General features: G+C 37.8%; 1 protein-coding gene across 5 annotated transcripts in view; it reads right to left on the bottom strand.

Annotated features, from left to right (window-relative positions):
* Window positions 1-709: 709 nt before the first annotated feature.
* The window catches only part of RBM39 (RNA binding motif protein 39), a 31,075-nt gene continuing 14,070 nt past the window's right edge, over window positions 710-17,714 (bottom strand). For 4 of the 5 annotated variants that reach the window (XM_039319104.1, XM_039319107.1, XM_039319108.1 and 1 more), the window contains 13 exons: window positions 17,497-17,562; window positions 17,360-17,413; window positions 16,126-16,243; window positions 14,152-14,304; window positions 13,141-13,278; window positions 12,072-12,137; window positions 11,142-11,346; window positions 10,808-10,885; window positions 9,428-9,460; window positions 7,226-7,301; window positions 7,034-7,139; window positions 2,651-2,729; window positions 710-1,675 (listed from right to left, as the gene is read on the bottom strand). In XM_039319104.1, coding sequence (XP_039175038.1) covers window positions 1,575-1,675; window positions 2,651-2,729; window positions 7,034-7,139; window positions 7,226-7,301; window positions 9,428-9,460; window positions 10,808-10,885; window positions 11,142-11,346; window positions 12,072-12,137; window positions 13,141-13,278; window positions 14,152-14,304; window positions 16,126-16,243; window positions 17,360-17,413; window positions 17,497-17,562 — 1,273 coding nt within the window. In that variant the 3' untranslated portion in view covers window positions 710-1,574. The remainder of the gene's footprint in view (window positions 1,676-2,650; window positions 2,730-7,033; window positions 7,140-7,225; window positions 7,302-9,427; window positions 9,461-10,807; window positions 10,886-11,141; window positions 11,347-12,071; window positions 12,138-13,140; window positions 13,279-14,151; window positions 14,305-16,125; window positions 16,244-17,359; window positions 17,414-17,496; window positions 17,563-17,714) is intronic. The other variant, XM_039319105.1, reaches the window with a different exon arrangement.

Raw genomic sequence — 17,714 nt, 5'->3', positions numbered from 1 at the left:
ATTTTCAGTCCCAAAACAAACTTCGAACAAATAATGCACTTTACTCCATGTTGTTCCCCAAAAATAATTGACATATTCTGCGAAGTATGTCAGAAATTTAAATCTGTCAATTTCAAGTATGTTTCAAATGTTTTTCAAAATGTTCATTTTTCTTATACTGACACCCCATAATTTTTTTTAAATTCAAGTGGGTAATTAGTTAAAATATGCAATCTTCCTTATGCAATAAACAAAATATAGCAATAGAGCTCAGAAATTTATTATTTTTGTCATGGGCATATCTTATTTTAAACATTTTTAATAAAACTTCTGAATCAGGATTTTTCAACTTTTGACTTTTAGATTCACTAGAATCTTCCTTCTTTAAGACTCAAAACATCTAAATCAAATTCAACTTGGAAATGAAATCAGTTTACCTGACCAACAGCTATAGAAGGAAATTCAACCGGCCATAAAAATATGCAAGTTTTCCCCCCCTATATCTTGAAAACTGTAATTGTTCAACTTCCTAAAACAGATATTTGAAAAGACTAATAAGGAAATATATGTAGGAGATGTTTCTGTTAAGCATAAGGATTGTTCTAAAATTTAACTATGCTGCTGATTCATTCTGTAAACGTAAATTACAAATCAGGCTTGTGGCTCACCTAAAGAGATTTAATGTTGATTAAAGTTAATCTTCAGTTTTATAAAAAATAATTCTTCTGGAGGCCTTTGAGAGAATTTTATTTGAGTGGTTCTTACAAAGATTGTTGCAATATGAAAGTTGTTTGTTGATAGAAATATTAAGCTGTTTTTTTCAAACACACTGAAGTAACCCAAAAATATATTTCAGAGCTCACAGAGCTTAAAAAAGAGCAGAGATTATATGCAACCAGACAAAATATATTCCTGCATTTCCTACTTCAACTTTTAATTAAGTACATTCCCTGCAATCATTGGAACTTTAATCTGGAAATGCAGAGATAGCTTTGTTTGGAATTCTAAACACACCTTACACCTTATTTACAAGAAACTTTTACAGAGACAATCAAAAGTTACCATCTAGAAATAAAATCTTCTAATCTTCTCAATCTTTCCAGCTGTTCAACATTACTTGGGCAGATCAGATGACTGAAAATCATTCAGTAGCCTCTTCAAATTTCAATCCATACAAAACACACCAAATATGTCCAGTTAAATCTATTTTAACCTTTAGCAGAGCATATTCATTTTAATAAATGTAAAATGCAATTTCTGCATTAAAAGGCTCGCAAAACATTAAAAATGTCTTCTCCATCTTTTACAGAAAAAAAACTTTTCTATAACCTATGTCTGTTCCTACACCATACTTTAGCCAAAAGTCTAAATGTACAAGAATTACAAGGCAGAACAAGTAGTCAGCTTTGTTTACAGTGGGAATGCTAATCATGAGAATAATTACAGCATTCCTGCTTATTATATATATTTCTTTAAGGTAACAGGAAATGTACACAAAAGGACTTTACATCTTTTTCCTTTTGTTTTCATCTAAATAAAGGTAACTCAAGTCTTCGTTCAAAAATAGCTATGTACAAAACTGACTCAATCCTTCTTCATCGCCGAGTTGGAACCAAGAGCTGGGTTGCGGTCATAGAATCTGGGAAAAGATTATGGTACGTCGGAAGAGGAACGTATGCTGCTGTGATCATTTTACCTGTAAAAGAAGAAAACAAAGTGTCTTCACATCTAATAGGACAAAGTACAATGCCGTTAAAATATAGGAAATAGCTTCCAGCTTTAATTCATTTTAGATAACTCACATTTCATTCCTACAATGAATATCCATCATTCAGTATGACTCAACTACAACCAAAACATATTCAATATGTTTATTACAGTCACAAGACCCAATATGAAACATTTATTTAAAAAGCAATCCCTCAGGAGATAAAATGTCACATAGGATAATTAAAGAATTTTATAATGCTTGTAACAATTGGACATTTGATTCCCATCCATAAAGATAAATCAATTTGCACTAAGTATGGCAAAGATAACGTAGGTCACACTGGTCAGTAGGTAATGTTGCTGTGCCCTTGTGCAGAACTCTGGAATTAGCAAGCAGATTTCATGTGTTTCTCCAAGTGTCAGCCAAATGTAAAATGAGAAACATCTGCCTTATCGACTAAATTTCCTTGGGGCAATTTGTCACAAACAAGAAATGGTTTCATTATACAAAATAGGCACAATCAAAGATACTCTTCAAATCAATTCCTTATTACTTTTGTTAACTCCTAAATTTGGAATTTTCAACTTATCATCTCTTAAATTAACCCCTAGCAGAAATCACATCAAATAATCTTTTATGTTTATTAAAAAAAGTTTTCCTTTGTTTTGAAATGCAACTTCCATTGGCTCCTGACAGTAGTACATGTGTTAGTTGCTATATGGTTAAGAGTTGAAAATACTGAAAACCAAATTTGAGGAATATACTTTTACATCATTTTAAGAAGCATTCACCAGTTAAGAGCACCTTTTCCTATAGACTCCCACTCCCGGCCCAAATGAGTTGGTGATAGTAGGGCAAATACTGATGGGAGGATGGAAGATGCATCTGGAAGAGCCAATTTTCCATCCCTAATTCATATCTATTAGTTATATTATAACAAAATAGTAAATATCGACTTACCTGCAAACCATCTTCCATGTAATGCATTGACGGCTGCAATTGCTGCAGCTATTGAAGGGCATTTGACATATACGTTGCCCTGAAGTATTAAAAAAAAAAACAGTATTTACTAGACAGCCCATTAACCATTTCCTCAATGCCTTCAGTAATGTCACAGCAGATACTATCCCCCTTGTCCTGATGAAGTGTTCACAAGAATCTAGTCTATCATCTCAGCCTGGTGAGATCATGCCACCATGAAGTGAACTAACATCAGTATGCTCATGTTATCCAGTTATATATCTTCATCCTGGTGAACTAAGCAATGCTGTTGATGTCCTCTCTCCATATCTAGATGACAGACAATAGGCTTCCACTTGGAAAGTAGCCCATGTTGAATTGTATAGCAGTCATGCTTCAGCAGTTGATCACAGGAAACGTTTTATGACATTTTGTACTATGTCATAAAATGCTTTAAAACAATGTAAAATTTATAAAATTTAAATTTCATGGGAATCATGGGTTCTGGATTTCATAGGTAAGTTAGCCCACGTAAGGTATCTTGGTTCAAAATGTTTTGCCCTACAATGCCTTTAACCTAGTACAATATAGATTCATTCTACCTAGTAATCTATTTTCTTCAACTAGTTGCTGTTCTCTATCTAAATGCTTAGACAAACATATTTAATTGATCTTTTTATTTGCAAACCAACAGATACTGGCATAGAAATTTTAAGAAAAAAATCAATTGGTAAAAATATGTTGAGACTCTAGAAAGGGTACAGAGAAGAGCAACAAAGATGATTAGAGGACTGGAGGCTAAAACATATAAGGAACAGTTGCTGGAATTGGGTATGTCTAGTTTAATGAAGAGAAGGACGAGGGGGGACATGATAGCAGTGTTCCAATATCTCATGGGCTGCCACAAAGAAGAGGGAGTCAAGCTATTTTCCAAAGCGCCTGAAGGCAGGACAAGAAGCAATGGATGGAAACTAACCAGAGAAAAGCAACCTAGAACTAAGGGGAAACTTCCTGGCAGTTAGAACAATTAACCAGTGGAACAACCTGCCTCCAGAAGCGGTGAATGCTCCAACACTGGAAGTTTTTAAGAAGAGACTGGACAGCCATTTGTCTGAAATGGTATAGGGTTTCCTGTCTGAGCAGGGGGTTAGACTAGATGGACCTCCAAGGTCCCTTCCAACTTTATTATTATTATTATAATACTTTGACTTTGCTAATTGCTTAATTTAAAAAAAATGTGTTAAATCAGTAAAGGTTAAAACAATTGGCAAAAATTTTTGACTAAGGTGAAAGCAAAGAAATGTAAGAGTATATCTGTAGGACAGCGGTTCTCAACCTGTGGGTCGTGACCCCATTTGGGGTCGAACGACCATTTCACAGGGGTCGCCAAACAAGGCTGTCCGCTATTCCCCCCCCCATTTTTTCCCACTTTTCTTTAGCTGTGCTACTTCCTCTTATTCTATTGGCTTTTGAAAGCCAATAGAATAGACTTTATTCAAGAGACTCTATTCTATTGGCGTTCGAAAGCCAATAGAATAGACTCTCTTGAATAGAGTCTAATTCTATTGGCTTTCAAAAGCCAATAGGAATTGTCAAGGCTGTCTCTGCCCTGCTGAGACCGCCAAAAGCCCCAGTCTGCAAACGGTGCTGCAAGGAAAGCTTCCTTCCCTGCTGAGCAACTACTAAAAGTAAGTAAAAGAGGGCCAGGGGTGGGAGGTGGGCGAGTGCAGGGAGGGTTTCGGGCGCACATGGGGCCCGGCGGGTGCCTTACCTGCCTGGGCTGGGCCAGCTGGTGGCCCAGCCGGTGGTCGCCCTGCGCCGTCACTGCCGCTTGCCATGGCTGCCCAGGAGCACCTGGGCCTGCCTGCCGCCACCCCAAATGGGCGGCAGCCAAGATAAGGCTAGCGGGGCAGCGGCGGGCGCAGGGAGGGTTTCTGGCACGCGTGGGGCCTGGCGGGTGCATTGCCTGCCTGCGCTGGGCCAGCTGGTGGTCACCCTGTGGTGTTGCTGCTGCGGCCGCCCAGGAGTGCCTGGGCCTGCCTGCCGCTGCCCTGAACGGGCAATGGCCAAGGTAAGGCTAGCGGGGCAGCGGCGGGTGCAGGAAGGGTTTCTGGTGCGCATGGGGCCTGGCGGGCGCCTTACCTGCCTGGGTTGGGCCAGCTGGTGGCCCAGCCGGTGGTCGCCCTGCGCCGTTGCTGCCCCTTGCCAGCTAGGCCTTGGCCAGCGCAGGGGGCGGTACCACGTATGTGCAGCGCTCCCGGGCAGGGAAAGTCCTCGACTTACGACCGGTTGGGGGTCGCGGCATTAAAAAGGTTGAGAACCACTGCTGTAGGAGATGACCAGGGTGAGTCTCTGTAGCCAAGAAACAAACTCCAGATAGACAAACTCCACGACCCCCCCCCCAGCCTTTCCAGAAGGCCTCTGATGACGAAACGGAGGCCGGGGGGGGGGGACGCATGCAAGTGGTGGCAAGCGGCCGCAGAAGAACTGGGCCGGCAAGGCAGGTGTTAGGGTGTGGAAGGCCTGGCTACAGCTGACCTAAGCAGGTAAGGTATCCCCCCAAAATAAGACCTGGTGCTTCTTTTGGAGGCAAAAAAAGAATAAGACCGGGTCTTATTTTCAGGGAAACATGGTGAGGCTTGAGACTAGAGCCTCCTGATCTAGGAATGGGCACAACTGATGCCCAATTCTTCAAACAGGAATTGTGAGACCAGTAGAACTCCCAGATTGTGCCCTAGGTCTGTTTGGACAGGGCAACACCCTCTGGCACTGATGATGGTAAGTCCCCAAACACAGAAGGCCCTAAAACCCAAAGCCACGGTTTAGTGGATATCTTCCTGAATATCTCTTTCCTTTACCCAAACTCTTTTGGTATACTGATCTGCTCAACCCTTCCTTAATATGGAAATTTTCAACAAAAGGTGGAAGGACATAAATTACAATGAGGAGATTATGTAGACTCCTATCAATCAGGATTCAGGTCTGGATATAAGTTGCTCTTTTGAATGACTAGTGGTAGGACCTATATAGAGGAAGTATGATCTGGTTCTGTTGAACCTTTTAACAGCTGTTGGTACCATCAACTGTGAGCACTTAGATTTTAAGGCATATGTTGCAGTGGTTCTTCTCTTGAGTGGGTTGTTCCAGTCAGTGAGGGAAGGAAAGATCATACCCCCAGGGCACTCCAAAATGAAGAATTACGAAGTGTGGCTTTTTATTTAATATATACTATTGATAGTAAATTATCTTTACTATTCAATATTTACATGAAGCTGTTGGGAAAAATTATCCACCAGTATGTGCCTATGGAGATTCTCAGTCATCCATATCATGGTTGTCCCAAAGGTTCTTTTTCAATAGGCAATTGGACTTTTCCTTGAAGAGGCTTCGCTTCTAATCCAAGATTCTTCAGAACTGAAGTTTCTTGGATGAGAAGCAAAACATCTTCAACAAAACACAAAGAAGTCCAGCTGCTTTTTGAAAAAGGACTTTTGGGATATCCAACAGTACAGGATGAGATGCTGTCAGTACATTGATGATCCCTAGACATACATCTCTGCTCCAAGCTAGACATTAGATGTGAATAAAATTCTATCTTGTGCCTGAAAGTAGTTAGATACTGGTTGGGAAGAAACAGGCTTAGAGTGGCTGTTGATTCAAAAGCTTTGACTCTGACTTCTAGATAGAGTCATGCTCCGTTATTACAAGAAGACTTGTCATCCAATGTTCTCCTGGACTCACAGCTCCTACTGGCAGATTAGGTGGAAGCCATGGTCAAATCTCTGGATTTATGGCAGCTTTTCCTAAAATTAGAGGTTTGTTGACAGTCATGACTTCTTCATATCTAGATTTTTGCAATTCAGTCTACATGGGTTGCCATTGATGATTATTCAATAGCTACAAATGATTCAAAATGCAGCAGACACATACTGTGTGGCCCAGGCTGTACTTATGCTACCCTTGGGAGAGCTAATTAGTTGTCAAGTAAACTTCCAGATGCAATTCAAGGTGCTAGTTATCACTATAAAACTATACAGGGCTTATAACTCTGTTATCTCTCCATCTGGAAGGCTTTTGTAGATGTAATCAATGTATGCTTTCACTGTTCCCAATCCTGAGAGGATGTGGCAGTCATAATGATATTTTGTTGCATGCTATTTTATATTTGTGTCTTGAATTTTTAATTATTAGAAATGGGAATTGTTTCATATTGAAGTAGCAAAAAACACAAGCAAATGTTTGTGTCACTTCATGTTAGAATACTTTAGTCAAATAACAGTGAAAAATGAATCTATATATTGGATATATTAATAGTATGAACACTTTTATAAAACTTTAAAGGGCCTGAGCATAATGCTATTAGATATGATTTTAAAAGCATACCTGAGTTGAATTTTTGTCTACATAAATGTGGACAACACCTCCATGCTTGTTACATTCTTCAATCACATCATCTTTAATTTCTGTATCCCAGCCAGCTTCTTCTTCACTGCAGAATAAGTTAAGAAGGCAATAAACCTATGCCTTTATACCAAATAGAGAAAATTTTTAGAAAACTACATCAGGTTAACTTACGTTTGGGGATTAAACATATTGGACAGTTGAAAGCATTGTGTTGCAAGTGGTTGTACAGAAGCAGCTGCAGCTAAGACTGAAGAAGAAAACATAGCATGACTTTTCAGTTATTTTTATTTTGGTTTACCTATCAGCTTTAAAAATATATTATTATAATATACAGTATAATTCTGTTATGAAATGCAATTCCTCATAAGCAAAGATTTTCATTCTGAATCCATAAGCTAACCATGAAAGAAGTCTATTAACTCAAAAGGCAAAAATAGTATCAGTGAAGGCACTGCCTCCCAAAAGGAATTCCCTAGCCCAGTGGTTCTCAACCTGTGGGTTGGGACCCCATTTGGGGTCGAACGGCCATTTCACGGGGGTCACCAAACAACGCAGTCCGCCATTTTTTCCCCCTTTTCCTTAGCTGTGCTACTCCCTTTTATTCTATTGGCTTTTGAAAGTCAATAGAATAGACTCTCTTGAATAGAGTCTAATTCTATTGGCTTTCAAAAGCCAATAGGAATTGTCCGGGCTCTCTGCCCTGCTGAGCCTGCCAAAAATCCCATTCTGCAAACGGTGCTGCACCAGTTGAGTAGTCCTCGACTTACGACCGGTTGAGTAGTCCTCGACTTACAACCGGTTGGGGGGGGTCGCGGCATTAAAAAGGTTGGGAACCACTGCTCTAGCCGTTCTGCTGTTTTTGTGTAGTCAATTGTTTCTACATTTTCCCATTTACATATATATGGTTCATTTTGAGGGAATAGGTGACTGATGGGTAGCCCATAAAATTCCTCCCCATAATTAGGGGTGGCTTTTAGTAACATAGACAAGTTTTTTTCAAAAATTCAGTGTGGATCAAGGCCAATCCAAAATGTTTATTTAAGTTAACGAATTATAAGTCTGCAGACTCACTGAGTATTATATTAAAGGTTCATAAGGCAAAAAGCACCAGTATTAATGTAAATTGCAGAATTACAGAATCTACTAAAAGCCCCTTACTCAATCACAAATCTGGGAATGGGACAAGTATACTCAAGATTCGTCAGTTAGACCTGAAACAGGCCTATCCTATACAAAAGTGTTCTATAATTAAAGATTGAAATTGTTGGTGGAGGATGTTTTCTAATCTGGCAGATTATCCAAAATAATACTTTAGAGCAACAGATCAGTATATCACATATATCAAAAATATTTTACAATAGGGCTTACCAATTCAGTACTTAACCTCAGATCAGGCAAACAAAATGTTTAAGCAAACTCTTGGAAACAAATACTGAATATCTTGCATTCAACTGTTTTATTTCCTCCAAAGAAACTATTGGGTTATTTTCTCCAAGGATTAAGCTTGTCTGTTACCAGCAGGATCAAGTTTATAGTAATAATAGTAATAGTAATAGTAATAATAATAATAATAATAATAATAATAATAATAATAATAATAATAATAATAGTAAAGTTGGAAGGGACCTTGGAGGTCATCTAGTCCAACCCCGTTAAGATCGTCCAACTGAGAAGTCTTCTAATAGATCAAACTAGGATAATATGAAGCTGTCATTAACATTTAACTGTATTTAAACTGCTTTCAATTGACTAATTAATAATAAAAGTAATAAGCAAGTAGTCAGATATTTCTGATCCTGGCTTTTTGCTTCAGTTGTGTGTTTTCATTTTTTAATGTAGTTGGCATTCTGTCTGATTATGTACTACCAGATATATAACCCAGACATTTGCTTCTACCTTTGATGGCTCATTCTTGATGACATGTAAAGATTTCAGTTTACACAAGTTTCAGTTTATGGGTTTCAGGGTCAAGTGATTGCAGTAATGCTCTGGCATATTCTGATATGCTGCTTGCATATTGCAATGTTACTGTGGAGGTCCACGGGCTGTCTTACAAATGTTTGGTTGTGTTATTACTGTTTTTCCTGAATATGCCAAAGTGACTGGGACAATAGGAGGAGGAAGATATGTTGCATATATTTGCCATTTTGAGTTATTTGTAAAAATTATGAAGGCAAGACACAAATAAATAATTATAAATAAGGCTCACATATCTGTAACCTTTAACTGGCAAAATGGTAGAATAAATGCTTTTCCCTTTTCTTATCCAATAGAAGATAATGTCTGAAATTCTGAGATTACTTCTAATAAATGGCAAGCAAGCTAATGGTGACCAATTCCTAAATGATGTACAATATTCAAATTAAAACTCACCTTCACTTTGCTGAGACAGTCTTGTCTGTAAATCTGAAAAAGAACATTGGAAAATTTTAATACTCTTGCATCTTGAGAAGAGGCTTCACACTCGATAGAAAATGATAAGTACAGGTGGTCTTCTGGTTATGGCCATTGGCCATTCAGTGACCGTTCAAACTTAAATGGTGCTGAACAAGTAGTAGTCACGACCAGTATCCCTATGGTCATGTGACTGTGATCCAAGCATTGAGTGGCCAGCTTGCATTTACCAGTGAGCCAGTGTCACACAATCACAATTTCTGACATCCCCTGCTATCTTCCCACAAGCAAAATCAATGGGAAAGTGGGCAGAAAGAAATGGGCAGGAAGTCATGGTCACATGAGGTCTTCAATTAATAACTGTGCAGTCCTTATTTAATGATGGGACTGCTGTTGCTAAGCAATACAGTCACAGGACATCCCGCTTTACAACTGCATCACTTAGCGACAGCAATTCCAGTCCCACCTGCTGTCCTAGCCTGAAGTAACTTTTTCATTATTTATTTATTTATTTTTATTTAATTTATTTATTTATATTCCGCCCAATCCCAAAGGACTCAGGGCGGCGTACAAAATTAAAACAATCATCAAGAATAAGACAATAAAATAATTCAATCATACCGCAAGTCCGATCATGTCCCGCCCCCCCCCCGGGGACATCAGCCCCAGGCCTGCCGGAACAGGAGAGTTTTAACGGCTTTCTTAAAGGCCGGCAGGGTGGAAGTTGTTCGAACCTCGGGGGGAAGTTGATTCCACCAGGTCGGAGCCACCACAGAAAAGGCCCTTCCCCGAGGACCCGCCAGCCGACATTGTCTGGCCGACGGGACCTGAAGGAGGCCCAATCTATGAGACCTCACTGGTCTCTGGGAACTGTGCGGCAGTATGCGGTCCTGTAAGTAACCTGGCCCTATGCCATGAAGGGCTTTAAAGGTGATAACCAACACCTTGAATTGCGTCCGGAGACCCACAGGAAGCCAGTGCAGCTCGCAGAGGATAGGTGACACGTGGGCGTACCTTGACGCGCCCACAATCGCTCTCGCGGCTGCATTCTGAACCAACTGCAGCCTCCGAACGCTCTTCAAGGGTAGCCCCATGTAGAGCGCATTACAGTAATCCAGTCTTGAGGTGACGAGGGCATGAGTGACTGTGAGTAAAGCCTCTCGGTCCAGATAAGGCCGCAACTGGTGCACCAGGCGAACCTGGGCAAAGGTTATATAAATTCATGATGTATATCCTGGCAAAACAAAAACACTTTAGAAAAGGAGTGCCTGCTTCCAAGTAAGAAGCACACAAAACTGTTATTTAAAGTTATATTTTTCTAGAATAACATCCACATAATAATTTAAAAATTAATTTTACCTGCTACAGCACTAAATGCTAATGATCCACTCATTTGCAGCGCTTGCTGGGCAGCTGGAGGAATCTGTAAACCAGTACCTGGAATAAAAAAAACATTGAATCTATTTTTGGATCTACTTTTAACTAGGACATGCATTTTATAAAGTTCTGAGAATAAATGTGATCGTGTTTAAATCTACTATGAAAATCGTATTAATAAACTCTTCATTTCATTGAAATACTGAAAAATATGATACAATGTCAGATACTGAAAGAAGCAAGGATGACATGCAAACTCGTAAACTGTTAGGGTTAGGGTTAAAAAGAAGCATATAGTACACATTAATTCACTTACCCTCAGCAAGCCTTGCCATCAACTGAAGACGACCAGTTGTTCCCAAATCAATTCCAGTCCTTTCCAATTCATCACTGTCCAAAAATGAACTGGCACTGGATGCATCGGTACGTTCAGTCACATGTCCTACTTTCATTGGCCTACCTGCCAGTTCAAATCCATTTAATTGTTCCAAGGCTTTTTTAGCACATTCTGAGTCTGAAAACTGAAATAAATATATAATTATCATTTGAAGCAATCGTTGCAGCACATTATCTACATTCAATTTAGATACAAAACTAATAGAGGTGGCCTAAACAACAGACAAGAGTATAAAAAGGGTGAAAACCGACAAAAACATTTATGTCTGTTCATTCATTTATTACATGTAGTCTTTGCTTGACCACAGTTGGGACTAAGCAATGAGATTGTTAAGCGAGACATTACATGACTGTGGCTTTTGATTTCACTGCCGGTTTTTCCATTAATTCTGTGTGCTGGATACCAGCTATAAAGTATGCAAATGGTGATCATGATCATGGGGATGCTGCAATAGTTAAGTGCAAGGAATATTCATAAAATTTATTTTTCGGTGCCATCATAATTTTCAACAGCAGCTAAATAGGATAGTCATTAAGTGAGGACTTCTTATACTAACATTTTTATGCTGTCGTATTTCTAAAGGCTCACAGCAGCATGCAGAAAAAAATATTAAAAAAAACATGGGAGAGATCTTGTAGAACATCCCAGATTAATCTCAATATCATCAATTAAAACAAATTGATGGGTGACAAGAAAGATTTCTGTTCAAGAACATATGCCACCTCCATTTAAAACATAATGAGCTACACACATATTATGCAATATAAAAGTTACTTATATGCATTGAAATTATTTTCTAGTTACGATTGATAATAAATTCACTATCATATGTCAACTATATAAACTTACAGTAATAAATCCATATCCTTTGGACCTCCCAGTTTCACTGTCCATCATTAGCTGAATGCTTTCAATCTGAAAAAGATAAAGATTACCTATTAGTTATATATATATATATATATATATATATATATATATATATATATATATATATATATATATATATATATAAAATTAAATAAATATATATATGATGGAGAAACTTTATTTGGAGCCATTTTAGCTATAGCAGGGGTCCCCAACCCCATTACATTAATTACATTAATTGTACATACAAATGCCCAATTACATTAATTGTACATACAAATGCCCAATTGCTAATTTTGACCAATAACACCTAAATCAAACATTATAAAATTACTTCAATTTATTAGCTTATAAGATCAATTTTTAAAGATCTCAATTTAAATTTTCAGAAAGTCACCTACATGTACAGTATAACTCCAGATTTAATAGGGAAATGTTAAAATAATAATATGCACTTATTAAACTTAGACCTATTACTATTTCAGCTTTATATCTCTGAATTGTTCTGATGTTAAAATTCTATTAATCATATAAAACCATATTTACAATGTGTTCTGTTTGGGACTGTTTTGAAGATATTTCGGAAACTGCAGCTGATAGAGAGTGTAGCAGTCTGATTACTAATGGTGGTGACACAGTACTGTAGGAAAACACCAGCACTGTGGTTGCTCAACTGGTAACCACATAGGCTTCTGGGCGTAACCTCAAGTACCTGTAATCACTTTCAGAAGCCTACATAGTTGCTAGGCTATATTCCTTTCCATGTTCCTGTTCAGTTGAAACAATAAGGGAAGACAGGTTCTCTATGTTAGAGGTTAATGGTACTTGGACCACGAGAAAAGCCCATGATTTATAAACATCCTTCTCACATGGAATATTTGCTTCCCTACTCTCCTATTGTATTTCAACTTTGGGCTTAGACTGTCTTGGCTCTATAATGAGTTTGTATTACATTAAAAATTATGATACTATAAGAGGATTTTTAAGCACAGATACTTGTTTGTGTTGAATATTAAAGCACAGATATTGAACTGAAAAAAAAAAATCTTACCCGGCCAAACGGTTCAAAGATTCCACGAAGCATATCTTCAGTTATATTGAAATGTAATGAGCCTACATAGAGTCTCATGGGGCCTGCACTTCCCTTTTGTAAATTATTAGCCATTGCTGCTGCTCTGTTTTTCTCTGCCTAAAAAAATTATATACACAGGAAATACTACAGATTGCTATATACAGTAATATAAACTATGCTGCATTCTACCATGAAACATTCTTAAATATATGCAAAATCCAAATCTTTCTCAGTTATATAAGCTAGAGAACAAACTAGAGAATAAAAACATTTATATTTGAGAGCTATCTGAGAATTAACACAGCTGATACTTTTATTTTTCTTTCAAAATTTTGTTCTATTTTCTGCTAAACGTTTTGTCATATAAACAGTCTTTTATGATTTGTTTGGCATCAAAAGTTAAAGAAAATCATGAACTCTAACCGGAAAGGATTATCTGTCTTTCATATTGAGAAGTTGGCAGAGTAGTGTCTACTGCAAAATTAAACTAAACTCAATTTCAGGATAATCCAAAGTTCCTAGAATTTTTCAGCAACCTTTGACTCCTTACTTCTACCAAATAAAAACAATTGTTACTGATCTTTTCATGTTATCTTCTAAATAAGCCAGCTCCTTGTCTCTTCTAAAGAGAATGGAAACCACTTGTCCTTTCACAATCTTATTTCTCACATAAGCCAGATATATTGGATTTCATCAGCCAAGGTGGAAAAGGATTAAGAGTATCAGTGATGCAGTAAACATCTCCACCAATTTGCATGTATGATGTAATCTAGGATCTGACAAACTATTCCTATCAGTCATAACAGGAAGCTGGGGTTTCAATTAAGGTGTTGAATAATCGTGAAAATAATACAGCTAGTTTTAATAATGTTGACTATAGATAAAGAAACAACACACTAAGCAACATGGTCAACATCTGAGGAATCGTTTAGTCTTATCAAATCAAGTCTTATTTATTAGCACTAAGAAAATAATTCAAGTCAAACTTACCTGAGATGCTTGTACAATAATTGGCACTCCCAAAACTCGCTGTCCAGTTAATCCAATGGCTAAAGGAACTGAGCTGACATCAACAAATTCTACATAAGCAATTCCTTTTGAACGCCTTGAATTTCTATCTGATATCATGCGTACATCACGGACCTAGAAAAAAAGTGAAGTATTGTTTTATATAGTGAAGGCTTTAATGGATTTGCTATTATACATATACATACACACACATAAAATCAAACTGCTACCTGAAATTTTCATATCTGATACAGAATTACTTAGTTTTCTGAGATTTTAACAAGAGAATCCATCCAGATAACTTATCTATTTTGCATTATATATGCACAGTAGGGAGCTTCCAAGAATACACAATATATACTGTATGCATAAAATGGAAGAACCATGTCCATGTAGTAAAAGTAATAATATTGTAACAGTTACATTATACAAGCTACTTTATATATAAAATAAATACATTGATACATAGAAGATTCTTAATTTTCTCAAGAGGCTGGCACTGGATCCCACTGTTCTGGACAACTTTCGCCCAGTCTCCCACTGTGTCGTTTTAAGGAAGGATTCAGACCCAGATATGGGATAGCAGCTTCTGGATGAGCTTTGGCAAGAGCAGTATGGGGGCAGTGCATCCATTCTAACTCTTCTTGACCCTTAGCTGCCTTTGATACCATCAACCATGGTATCCTTTTGGGTTGATTCCGGAGCTGGGAGCTAGTAACACAGCTTGTGGCAAGGCTTTGTGAACCTGGAGGGAGGACAACAGGCTTCAACGGAACCTGGTAAAACAGAGTGGCTATGGGAGTTTATCATCCTTGGTTTTGCATAGGATGGCACTGCTCTAGAAAAATCCAGTAAGTAATCTGGAGGGTCTTCTGGACTCATGACTTCTGCTCAAAGAGCAGGTGGCAATCATATCTAGGAGGGCCTTTGCTCAACTTTAGGTTGTACAACGGCTATGCACTTTCCTGGACTGAAAAGCTGTTCTTTCAGTCACTCATGCCCCTACTCAGTTCCCAGATGAACAACTACAATGTGCTCTATATGGGACTATCCTTGAAGATTATTCAGAAGCTGCAACTGATGCAGAAAACAGCAGTATGAGCAGTTTTTGTGCCTCTAGGATGACAGATGCAAACGAGCTGCACTGGATGCTAGTTTGCTTTTGGGTTCAATTCAATGTGTTAGTTATCACCTTTAAAGCCCTTCAAGATATGGGGACCAGAATACCTGAGAAACTGTCTCCTCCTGATTACATCAGCCTGTGCCATCAGATTAAGCAAGGGAGGGCATGCTGCATGTCCTGTCAGTCAACTAATGGGATCCAGGACGACCTTCTCAGCTGCTGCTCCCACCCAATGGAACATCCTACCCCAGAAATGAGGTGAGCCGCTATTCTTCTAATTTTCTAGAAGATTGTTAAGACATGGCTTAGCATGGTGTGAGGCACAAAAGATCAAGACCAAAAATGAAGTTCCAATTAAGTTGATTTATTGCTAATGATGCCCATGGACAGGAATCTAAGATTAGCACTATCTTGGTACTAGATAAAGGCCTAGAATTTAGGAAAAGGTGAACTTAGTCGGGATGTGGCTACATACACACTTTAGGGGGATTCTTCTTTCACTCTGCCACTTCTGCCATTCCTTCTCCTACACACAGATGTAGGATGCAGTCCTGGTGATGGCTGGTGGTTCAAGGACTCTTCTGCTGTCTTGATAATCTCCTAATCTTTGAATTTTTAAACCCGATTTATCTTCACTTGCAGGTTTTAACCCATTTTAAATGTTTTTAAACTATGCTTTCATTCATATATTAATATGGCTTTATTATGCTGTTGTAAAGTGCCCAGAGTCACTTAGATGAGATGGGTCACGTAGATATTAATAAATAAAATAAAATATCTCAGAACAATCCAGAAGGTATTAAAAAAAGTGTCAAAAATTCTCCATATCATACTTTTCCTACAGTAGAGAAAAATTCTTCCAGGTCTCTTGGCCTAATTCTTGCAGCAAGCTGCATACAGAATACTGTTCGAGCATCCCGTTCCTCTGGAGTAAGATTATCAATAGGCTCTCTGAAAAAAAGAAATTATTAATATTATTATCAATATAAACACATTTAAACAAGATAACTTGACCAGATTTAATTTTTATATTAAGATCACCTATATTCAAATACAGATAAAGATTCATTAAATTGCTTTTATAAGACAGGGGGAATGTACCCTCTGTTTCAAAAGCACAAGATCTACCGTCCTCCTTTCAGAATCAGGATCATCATTTCAGTCTTCACTGTTTTTTTTCCTGAGCAATATATAAATTCTGTCCAAAGGTTTGCATAACTATCTCCCTTGTATTTTCACATGGACTATATTGCAAATGAAGTAAAAGAGCTTTCCTGGACATCTTCCTATTTTAGCTTCAGTTGAATGCTTTTAACTCTTGCACTGGAATATGATTATAGCCAACGCTAAGCTCTCATGCCTTCTCTATTGCAGGACCTGCCCCTGGAATAGCAATTTCCTGAAGGTTTGACTTGCCCTGATCCTGCCATCTTAAGACTCTGAAGCCCTAGCTTTTCCCAGGTACTAGTTTATGGAACTATATGCTCTATGTGGGAAATGTATTAACATGCTGGTTGATTAGCTCTTTTTGCTTTCATTGTATTGGATATGCTTTAAACTTATATGCTGTTCAGTTGACATGAGTGACCTATAAATTTAATAAATAAATATTCAACATGCAAAATGTGCATATAAAATGACATACAAGCATGGGACAAGGAACTGGATATAACAAGAAATTTTGACTCTCTTTAACCCTATGCCTAAAGTAATCTTTGCAGTTTCAGTGGATATATATTTCAAGTATAGGCACCTCACCTATTTACAGCATTATAAAAGTACTTTTAACTTCAATGTACTTCTAATAGATCTCCCATTCTCAGCAAAACATTTTTCTAAACTGCTTTTCCAAAATGTTCACATATCTGCATATTAGCAACACCAGTCTAGAAGAATCCCACTGCCAATTATCTCTACATTCACAGTATGTCTGAGTCTTTTTAAATTTCAAGAGCAGACAATTACAGAGAACAGAATTTTTAAATGACCTATCAGTGTAGAATGCAAATGTGTAGAACATTCAATATGCTATGGAAATTTAACATTAAGCAAGATTCAAATGCCTACCTTACAGGACTCTTGTCTTTTCTGAAAGGACTTTTGCTCCTAGATCGACGTCTGCTGTAAAAAAACATACGGAATTATGAAGGGAATAAATATCAATATAAACCATTAAATCCCTCATTAAACAAAGAAAACAAAACCTTATTTTCATGCTGTGTGGCAAGCCAATTTTTCCTCTCATGGCACTATTGAACTTGGGTCCAGAACTAGGATTAAAGAAAAAAGCAGTATTACATACAGCAATTATCATTCTGTTTGACATTTAACATTAAGAGGTATATTCTTAGTAGTATCATAACCATTAAACTGAATGACTGTAAAACTATCACACTGATATAATTATATTATAACTGAACTT

This window comes from Crotalus tigris, unplaced genomic scaffold (genome assembly GCF_016545835.1).
Source record: "Crotalus tigris isolate CLP2741 ecotype Arizona unplaced genomic scaffold, ASM1654583v1 scf7180000022411.5474196:2289641, whole genome shotgun sequence".
Classification (NCBI taxonomy): domain Eukaryota; kingdom Metazoa; phylum Chordata; class Lepidosauria; order Squamata; family Viperidae; genus Crotalus; species Crotalus tigris.
Note: the sequence above shows the minus strand (reverse complement) of the source record. Positions and strands in the feature narration are given on the sequence as shown.